The 9,900-nt window shown below is 44.3% G+C and overlaps 1 protein-coding gene and 1 non-coding gene across 5 annotated transcripts in view; both read left to right on the top strand.

Moving 5' to 3' along the window:
• Positions 1-7,014: 7,014 nt before the first annotated feature.
• On the top strand, positions 7,015-7,085 carry TRNAG-CCC. The gene has a single exon. It is a non-coding gene; the product is annotated as a tRNA-Gly (tRNA).
• A 197-nt stretch (positions 7,086-7,282) lies between these two features.
• TIA1 (TIA1 cytotoxic granule associated RNA binding protein) overlaps positions 7,283-9,900 on the top strand; it is a 39,893-nt gene continuing 37,275 nt past the window's right edge. For 3 of the 4 annotated variants that reach the window (XM_025355006.1, XM_025355005.1, XM_025355004.1), the window contains exon 1: positions 7,283-7,671. Coding sequence is in view for 3 of the 4 variants with exons in the window: in XM_025355005.1 (XP_025210790.1) it covers positions 7,646-7,671 (26 nt within the window). In the remaining variant the exon portion in view is untranslated. The remainder of the gene's footprint in view (positions 7,672-9,900) is intronic. The other variant, XM_025355003.1, reaches the window with a different exon arrangement.

Raw genomic sequence — 9,900 nt, 5'->3', positions numbered from 1 at the left:
TAGATACGTAGAAAGTTCTCCGCCTTCCCCCATTTGCCTAAAAGCAGGACACAAATTTTAAAAGGCAAAGGTATCCCTCTTCCCGCACAGCCTGGAAGGACAAAGGTTAATCACTGAAGACAATTTTACACCTGTTAAATAAAATTTATAGGAAGCCATTGGTTTGGACTGAGCTCCTGCACCAGACTAGGCCCAACAGACTAAACCAAAATGGAGGCACTCATGTCACACATGTTCCACATCACAAGGTCAAAACTAAGTTGTCAATCTGACTTTCTAAGAAATCAGGAGAAAGAAAAATAATAGCCAGATTCCCAAACAGATCAGTTTTAAGTGGCATGATAAGGAAATACCCTCTGCTTTAAACTTTACAAGGAAAGTAACCTCGAAACAACCAATTCACTTTTCTGTTTCTGCTTTCTTCAGCCCTTTCTGAAAGTCAATCTCCTCCACTCAACTCATTCTGTTTTATAGAATGAGGTGTTGTGCAATTCTATCATCGCATAAAAGCCAGTTATGCTCTTTAAATTAGTTGTAATTTTGTCTTTTGACAAACCTTTATCAGCCAGGGATCTACATGACAAACTTCATTAATGAGCCTTTTTCTATTGCTTATTTGCCTTCCCATAATTTGCCACCCCTAGAGACTCAAAATCATTTTCCTTCTCTTAACACTTCTCTTTTTTGTTGTTTTTTTGAGACGAAGTTTCTCTCTTGTTGCCCAGGCTGGAGTGCAATGGCGCAACCTCACGGCAACCTCCGCCTCCTGGGTTCAAGCAATTCTCCTGCCTCAGCCTCCTGAGTAGCTGGGATTACAGGCACGCACCACCACACCCGGCTAATTTTGTATTTTTAGTAGAGATGGGGTTGCTCCGTGTTGGTTAGGCTGGTCTTGAACTCGCAACCTCAGGTGATCCGCCCGCCTTGGCCTCCCAAAGTGCTGGAATTACAGGTGTGAGCCACTGCGCCCGGCTCTCTTAACACTTCTCTAAACATATGCTGTTCTTTTTTGAAGATGCTGTATAATCCTGAATTCAAAGCCACCTCTTGGAGATTTGCTCATTTCCCTGGTCTCTCTTTTGAATACATGACGTACATGTTTTTAAATTTCTGTTTTTCTTTTTTTTTCTTTCTTTCATTTTTTTATTTTGAGATGGCTTCGCTCTGTCACCCAGGCTGAAGTGCAATGGCACAATCACGGCTCACTGCAACCTCCTGCTCCTGGGCTCAAGTGATCCACCCACCTCAGCCACCAGAGTAGAGTAGCTGGGACCACAGGCATCCACTACTATGCCCAGCTAATTTTTACACTTTTTGTAGAGATGGTTTTTTGCCATATTGCCCAGGCTGGTCTGGAACTCTGGACTCCCAAAGCGTTGGGATTACAGGCATGAGCCACCATGCCTGGTCCTGTTTGTTTTCTTCTTGTTAATCTATCTTTTGTTACAGGGTCTATCACAACCAAAAACTCAGAAGCATAGAGGAAAACTCTTTTTTCTCCCCTACATACCATACAGTAGAACACTATGCATGCATTAAAAAGAAGCCAGGCACCGTGGCTCACTCCTGTAATCCCAGCACTCTGGGAGACAGAGGCGGGCAGAATATCTGAGGTCAGGAGTTCGAGACCAGCCTGGCCAACAAGGCAAAACCCCGCCTCTACTAAGAATACAAAAATTAGCTGGGCATGGTGGTGCATGCCTGTAATCCCACCTACTTGGGAGGTTGAGGCAGGAGAATCACTTAAACTTGGGAGGCTGAGGTTGCAGTGAGCTGAGATCGTGCCACTGCACTCCAACCTGACAGGCTGGTCTCAAAAAATAAAAAGTAAGAAAAAAGAATGCTGGGGCTTGGTGCAGTGGCTCACACCTGTAATACCAGCACTTTGGGAGGCCGGAGCAGGCAGATCATCTGAGGTCAAGAGTTCGAGACCAGGCCTGCCAACATGGTGAAACCCTGTCTCTAGGCCGGGCGCGGTGGCTCACGCCTGTAATCCCAGCACTTTGGGAGGCCGAGACGGGCGGATCACGAGGTCAGGAGATCGAGACCATCCTGGCTAACACGGTGAAACCCCGTCTCTACTAAAAAAAATACAAAAAACNCAAAAAAAAAAAAAAAAAAAAAAAAAAAAAAAGAAACCCTGTCTCTAATAAAAATATAAAAATTAGCCAGGTGTGGTGGTGCACACCTGTAATCTCAGCTACTCAGGAGGCTGAGGCAGGAAAATTGCTTGAACCCAGGAGGCAGGGGTTGCAGTGAGCCAAGATTATGCCACTGCACTCCAACCTGGGCGACAGAGTGAGACTCTGCCTCAAAGAAAAAAAAAAAAAATTGGGTCTATAACTAGTGTCCTAGTATTATCAGTTGAGAAAAGTTTGTGATTGCATGATGGGTATAATATGATCTCATTTCTGTAATTACAATATTTCACCCAAACAAACAAAAAAGAATAACTAGTACATGAACATGAATAACAACATAGATGAGAGGAAAATAGGTTGGCTACAAAATAAAGTTAAACTTTGAGAAAGAGGCTAGGCTCAGTGGCTCACATCTGTAATCCCAGCACTTTGGGAGGCCAGGGTGGGTGGATGGTTTGAGCCCAGGGTTCAAGACCAGCATGAGCAAAATGGCAAAACCCCATCTATATGAAAAAATATTTAAAAAATTAGCCTGGCATGGTGGTGTGCACCTGTAGTCCTAGCTACTCAGGAGGCTGAGGCAGGAGGATCACCTGAGCCTGGAAGGTAGAGGCTGAGGTGAGTAGTGATCATGGCACTGCATTCCAGACTGGGCACACAGCAAGACTCTGCCCCCCAATCTCCAAAAAAAAAAAAAAAAAAAAGATATATGTACCAGGATACAGCTGCAACATTATTTGTAATACAATAGGTTTTTTAAAAGTAGTAACCTGAATATCCATCAATGTCACTATGGTAATTTATTCAATTTACCATCCAATACATTGTGGAACTTTCATTTGATGGACGATTTTGCAACTATTAAAAAACTATTAGGCCAGGACTGGGCGCAGTGGCTCACGTCTGTAATCCCAGCACTTTGGGAGGCCGAGGCGGGCAGATGACCTGAGGTCAGGAATTCAAGACCAACCTGGCCAATATGGTGAAACCTCATCTCTACTAAAAACACAAAAATTGGCCGGGCGTGGTGGTGGGCGCCTGTAATCCCAGCTACTCAGGAGGCTGAGGCAGGAGAATTGCTTGAACCCAGGAGGTGGAGGTTGCAGTGAGCTGGGATCAAGCCATTGCACTCCAGCCTGGGCAACAAGAGTGAAACTCCATCTCAAAAAAAAAAAAAATTAGCCAGGCATGGTGGCACGCGCCTGTAGTCCTAGCTACTTAGGAAGCTAAGGTGGCAGAAACACCTGAGCCTAGGAGGCAGAGACTGCAGTGAGCCAAGATCACTGCCACTGCACTCCAGCCTAGGCAACAGAGTGAGACCCTGAAGCCCGGCACAGTGGCTCACACCCATAATCCCAGCACTTTGGGAGGCCGAGACAGGTGGATCACGAAGTCAGGAGATCGAGGCCATCCTGGCAAACACGGTGAAACCCCGTCTCTACTAAAAAAATACAAAAAACTAGCCGGGCGAGGTGGCGGGCGCCTGTAGTCCCAGCTGCTCAGGCGGCTGAGGCAGGAGAATGGCGTAAACCCGGGAGGCAGAGCTTGCAGTGAGCTGAGATCGGGCCACTGCACTCCAGCCTGGGCGACAGAGCGAGACTCCGTCTCAAAAAAAACAAAAAACAGGCCGGGCGCGGTGGCTCAAGCCTGTAATCCCAGCACTTTGGGAGGCCGAGGCGGGCGGATCACGAGGTCAGGAGATCGAGACCATCCTGGCTAACACAGTGAAACCCCGTCTCTACTAAAAATACAAAAAAAAAATTAGCCGGGCGTGGTGGCGGCGCCTGTAGTCCCAGCTACTCGGGAGGCTGAGGCAGGAGAATGGCGTAAACCCGGGAGGCGGAGCTTGCAGTGAGCCGAGATCGCGCCACTGTACTCCAGCCTGGGGGACAGAGCGAGACTCCGCCTCAAAAAAAAAAAAAACAAAAAACAAAAAACAAAAAACAAAAAAACCCTAAAAATCCCAAGTGTATACATGTGCATCTGTATAGAGTAAAATGTGGAACATTACAGATGAATCTATTAATATTATTTACCTCAAGAAGGGGAAGAAGATACATTTTTAATATTTTCCTTATGTATCCATTTCGTTTGTAACACTAAACACGTTTTACTTTTGTAACTTAAAAACTACTCTACTTAAAAAAAAAAAGTACGGCTGGGAGCAGTGGCTTACACCTGTAATCCTAGCACTTAGGGAGGCTGAGGCGGGCAGATCACCTGAGATCAGGAGTTCGAGACCAGCCTGGCCAACATGGTGAAACCCCATCTCTACTAAAAATACAAAAATTAGCTGGGCTTGGTGGTGGGCGCCTGTAATCCCAGCTACTGGGGAGGCTAAGGCAGGAGAATCGCTTGAACCCAGGAGGCAGAGGTTGCGGTGAGCCAAGATTGTGCTGTTGCACTCCAGCCTAGGAGACAGAGAAAGACTCTTCTCAAATAAATAAATAAATAAGTACTTGTGCAATATCCATATAATGGAGTTTCATTTGGGAATAAAAAGGAATGAAGTAATGATACATGTTACAATATGGATGACCCTGAAAAGCATAATGTTAAGTGAAATAAGTCAGTCACAAGAAACCATATATTGCATGCTTCCAATTATATGAAATGTCTAGAATAGGCAAATCTATAGAGGCAGAAAGACTAGTGGCTGGGACATGGAATGGGATGAGGGTCAGGGAGTGACTGCTAATTGCTAAGGGTTTCCTTTTTGAGGTGAAGAAAATGTTATAAAATTGATTGTGGTGATTCTTGCACACACACCTCTGTGAATAAACTAAAAACTATTAAACTGAAAAACACTTTATATGGTTGTCCCAAAAAGGTGCTTTAAAAATACCATCCACCATTAACATTTGTTTTATTCACCATCAAAAGACTAGTACTTGATATCTTTGAAAATAATCTGAAGAATGTGCCAGAGACTCTAAAGACAATTCCAAAAAATGAAAATCCAGAGTGTATCCAGTCTGAACAAACTACTTTAAAGGGGACATCACGTTTTTGTTTTTTGTTTTTTTTGGTGTTTTGTTTTGTTTTGTTTTGTTTTTGAGGAGTCTTGCTCTGTTGCCCAGGGGCGCACTGCAACCTCTGACTCCCGGCTTCAAGTGGTTCTCCTGCCTCAGCCTCCTGAGTAGCTGGGATTACAGACAGGTGCCACCACACCTGGCTAATTTTTGTATTTTAAAGTAGACATGGGGTTTCTCCATGTTGGCCAGGCTGGTCTTGAACTCCTGGCTCAAGTGATCTGCTCACTTCAGCCTCCCAAAGACTGAGATTACAGGCATGAGCTGCCCCACTCGGCCAACATCACATTTTTCGATGTGTAAATTCTCCTATGTTTAAAAAAGTATTTCTACAACTTAAACTTACATCATAGATATTTTCCAGTTCAACACTACAGATCTGATTAACAGTTTTTCAATAGCTGCAAAATAGTCCATAAAATGAATGTTCTGGCCAGGGGCAGCGGCTCATGGCTGTAATCTCAGCACTTTGGGAGGCTGAGGTAGGCGGATCACCTGAGGTAAGGAGTTCAAGACCAGCCTGGCCAACATGGTGAAACCCTGTCTCTACTAAAATACAAAAATTAGCTAGGCTAATTTAGGTGGTGGCTCACATCTGTAATATCAGCTACTGGGGAGGCTGAAGCAGGAGAATCGCTTGAACCCAGGAGACAGAGGTTGCAGTGAGCCAAGACTGTGCCACTGCACTCCAGTCTAGGAGACAGAGAGAGACTGTCTCAAAAAAAAAAAAAGAAAAAAAGGAAAAAGAAAAAGAAAAGAAAAAGAAAAATTTCCACACATATTCGGTGTAAATTGAATAAATTACCACAAGTGGCATTGATGGATATTCAGGTTACTCCATTTTTTTCTATTACAAATAATGCTGCAGTTGTATCTTGGCACATAAATCTTTATAATTTAATTCTTTTATTTCTGTAGGATAGATTCCTAGATATAGGATTACTTTAGTGACATATATATAATAAGCAATATGAAATGCATACTGAGTATACTGAACCACATTTCAGAGCTCTAATTTCTCTGCCTCCTAAAGTTGGACCGAAGTTTATGTATCTTTTGACTTGTTTACTTTTAAGATTCTTGTGACCAATTTGCATTAAATAGTGGTTTTTGTTTTTGTTTTTGTTTTTGTTTGAGAAGGATCCTCGCTCTGTTGCCCAGGCTGGAGTGCAATGGCAAGATCTCGGTTCACTGCAATCTCTGCCTCCCGGATTCAAGTGATTCTCCTGCCTCAGCCTCCTGAGTAATTGGGATTACGGGCGCCCACCACCATGCCAGGCTAATTTTTGTCTTTTTAGTAGACACAGGTTTTCTCCATATTGGTCAGGCTGGTCTCGAACTCCCGATTTCAGGTGATCCTCCCGCCTCAGCCTCCCAAAGTGCTGGGATAACAGGCGTGAGCCACTGCCCCCGGCCTAAACAGATATTTCTGAAATACTTTTCAATGTGCATTCAATACACGGAAGAAATGCAAATACAAATAAAAATCTGGCATCTGGAAATATCGTCCCCGCTCTCAAAAATTTGGCTAGCACCAACGAGGCAAAATCTTAATAAAATCTTTACTTTTTAAAGTAAAACTTTTTTTCTTTTTTCTTATTTCTTAAGTAAACATTTTAAATTGAAATTTTTTTTTCTGTACAGAGAAAGTTGAAACATCCATTCCCGTGTTTGGGATGAGAGAAGATAAATTATTTATGTTATTGGAAAACAAGATTATAGACTGTCAATAAACTTTTACTCTTAAATTAATAAATAATACATGACAATTCTTTTCACATGAAAGCCAACGTCTGCTTTTATTTCCTCCTAAAACACTCTGGCGGCAAACCATATCAACAGCGCCGCTGGTGTAGTGGTATCATGCAAGATTCCCATTCTTGCGACCCGGGTTCGATTCCCGGGCGGCGCAAACGACTTTTGCTTCTCGCTCTCCAAAAACCAAATAGCTTGAAGAGTCTTTATATATCTTTCCTCTTTTGGAAAGATTTAGGCTTTTTACTGTCCCTGAAGGTTTCCACTCCATTATAACTCGCGGTCGAAACACTAGAATCCGCAGCCAGAAGACAAAAAAGTTAACGCAAGCCTTGAAGTAGTTAACCCTTGCGCCTGCGCAGCCTGAGACGTCCCTAGCGTCGGGTGGAAGAGCGGCTGCGCAACAAGTGAACCTATGGATTAAGGTGTAGCCTGGCTGCCGGGAGGTTGAGAGTGCAAGATTATTCTGCGCCTGCGCGGCCCGAGTAACTTCCCTGGCTGCTCCTAGGCGCCCGGCTAGCCGCCATCTTGTATTGGGGCTTCATTGTTCCCGCTGGGCCGGGCGGTTTAGTGTAATTGCCGCGGGAGAAGGAGGTGGAGTAACCTCTGGTCAGCCGAGAAACCCCGCTATCCCGTAGCCATAACCGCTCAAACGATTTGGGAGGTAGTGAAGGGCAGGGAGTTGGACCCGGAGGCGGCGCCGCGACAGCAGCAGCCATGGAGGACGAGATGCCCAAGACTCTGTGAGTCTGGGGCAGCGATGAGGGAGGCGGGATGGTGGTCGTTCCGGAGGGAAGGCCTCGGCCCTGCGCCGCTCCCAGCCTATTGTTCTCCGTGGACACCGCCATATCGTGGTTTTTGTTTCCTTAGCATGCACCTGAATGCTTAGAACCAAGACCCAATCTGTGAGAGGACAAGGTGAAGGGAGACCGGGCTCAACCCTTTCAATTAATCCCTTCACTTTAGCTACACCATTGCTTGACCTTTGCTCTCGCCGCGGGCCCTCTGTGGTCTTAGACCTGGAGAAAAGACTTTTTCATTCAGATCTCTTTTTAGAACTTGTCGAACCTTCCTTTTGTCCTATGCTTTCTTTCCTTCTCTTTTCCCGCTTCTCCCCCTTTTTAATTAACCTCTTCTTATCTTTACAGCCGTCTTCCTTTAATTTTACTTTTGATTTCCTATTGAAATTCTTCCTTTCATTTTCTTCTCGGTGATAAGATTTTCCCCCCCCCTTGAGGCTGCTTGTACTCATTTTCAGTGCGGTAAACTTTATTCTTGCAGTTGACATTGGAAAAAAGCCAAGCATTTTTCTTTAACCTCTGGCTTTCCTTCTGTAGCCCCCCACCGACCAAAAAGCCTAACCAGACACTCCAAGGATTTGGAAATCTCACCCAGAAGGAATATATCAATTGTGGGGAAATTGATTTAATATTATTTTTATAGTCGCTTGCTACTGTTGTGATTGACATGGTGTTGAACGAGCGGGCCGTTTTTATGAAGCAACAATTGATAAATGCCGTAACATATTTACAGAGAATTTTTAGAGTTAGCGTTAAATTATCGGAGCGTGGATATTTTCTTTGTCGTGTGGCTTCCCCCACTGCGTTCTTTGTTTTTCAAAGTATTATCGGATGAGTTGATCCTGCCTTTGTTGGCATTTCTCGGAAAGAGAAAAGCTCAATGAGTTCTTGACATAGCTTTTTGGTTTTCTTGGATGACATAGCTTTTTGTTTATATTCTTGGAATACTGGCAGTTTGAGAGCTCCATGCATTAAAAATGCAATTTTAGGTTTCTCTTTGCAGCTTTCTAGATAATGAAGTTGCTCTGAAGTACGATGTCGTTGTTTTTTTCACCTCCAAAATTTTTCCACTTTTAAGTTGCTATTTCTTATCTATATTGGAAATGTGGTTGCACTTGTTTTCTTAATAGATTGTCAGTTAATCTGTTAGTAACCTTGAAATTTCTTTTCTCTATTCCTGAGGCTCAAAAAGTATCTTTTCAATAGGACGTAGCAATTAGTGCATGACCTTTGTTTTAGGAAATATTGTATCTGTAGATGAATACTCCCTAAAAAACTAACTAGCCTCACGGTGTTGGTGGAGTCTCTTTCCCCTTGCCTCTTAGCTACGACAGCCATCAGCATTTTGGGTTAAGGCACTGCTCGTGTTTTATAATGTAAACTTAATATTCTTCGTTTGAAAATGTTTAATTTTAAAAACTGCCAGAAGCATCTGACCACGTAACTTTTTAATTTTGTTTTCACTTTTTAATTTTTTGAGATGGAGTCTCACTTTGTTACCCAGGCTGCAAGGCTAGAGTGCAGTGGCCCAATCTCGGCTCACTGCAACCTCCACCTCCTGGGTTCAAGCCATTCTCCTGCCTCACCCTCCCAAGTAGCTAACATTACAGGCGGGCACCATGCCCGGCTCATTTTTGTATTTTTAGTAGAGACGGGGTTTCACCATGTTTGCCAAGCTGGTCTCGAACTTCTGACCTCAGGTGATCCGCCCAGCTCGGCCTCCCAAAGTGCTAGGATTACAGATGTGAGCCACAGCGCCTGGCCTGTCCTCAACTCTTTTTTTTTTTTTTTTTTTTTTGAGAGGGAGTCTCGCACTGTCGCCCAGGCTGGAGTGCAGTGGCCGGATCTCAGCTCACTGCAAGCTCCGCCTCCCAGGTTTACGCCATTCTCCTGCCTCAGCCTCCCTATAGCTGGGACTACAGGCGCCCGCCACCTCGCCCGGCTATTTTTTTTGTATTTTTTAGTAGAGACGGGGTTTCACTGTGTTAGCCAGGATGGTCTCGATCTCCTGACCTCGTGATCCGCCCGTCTCGGCCTCCCAAAGTGCTGGGATTACAGGCTTGAGCCACCGCGCCCGGCCCTCAACTCTTAACTATTACATTTGTGACTTATTTTGCCTTGTATCCCTCACTAAAACACCCCATCCAAGAAACTCTTCCTCAAAGTAGTCAT

The sequence above is a fragment of the Theropithecus gelada genome, chromosome 13, assembly GCF_003255815.1.
Source record: "Theropithecus gelada isolate Dixy chromosome 13, Tgel_1.0, whole genome shotgun sequence".
Lineage (NCBI taxonomy): Eukaryota > Metazoa > Chordata > Mammalia > Primates > Cercopithecidae > Theropithecus > Theropithecus gelada.
The sequence above is the reverse complement of the archived record's forward strand: the minus strand, read 5'-3'. Positions and strand labels throughout refer to the sequence as shown.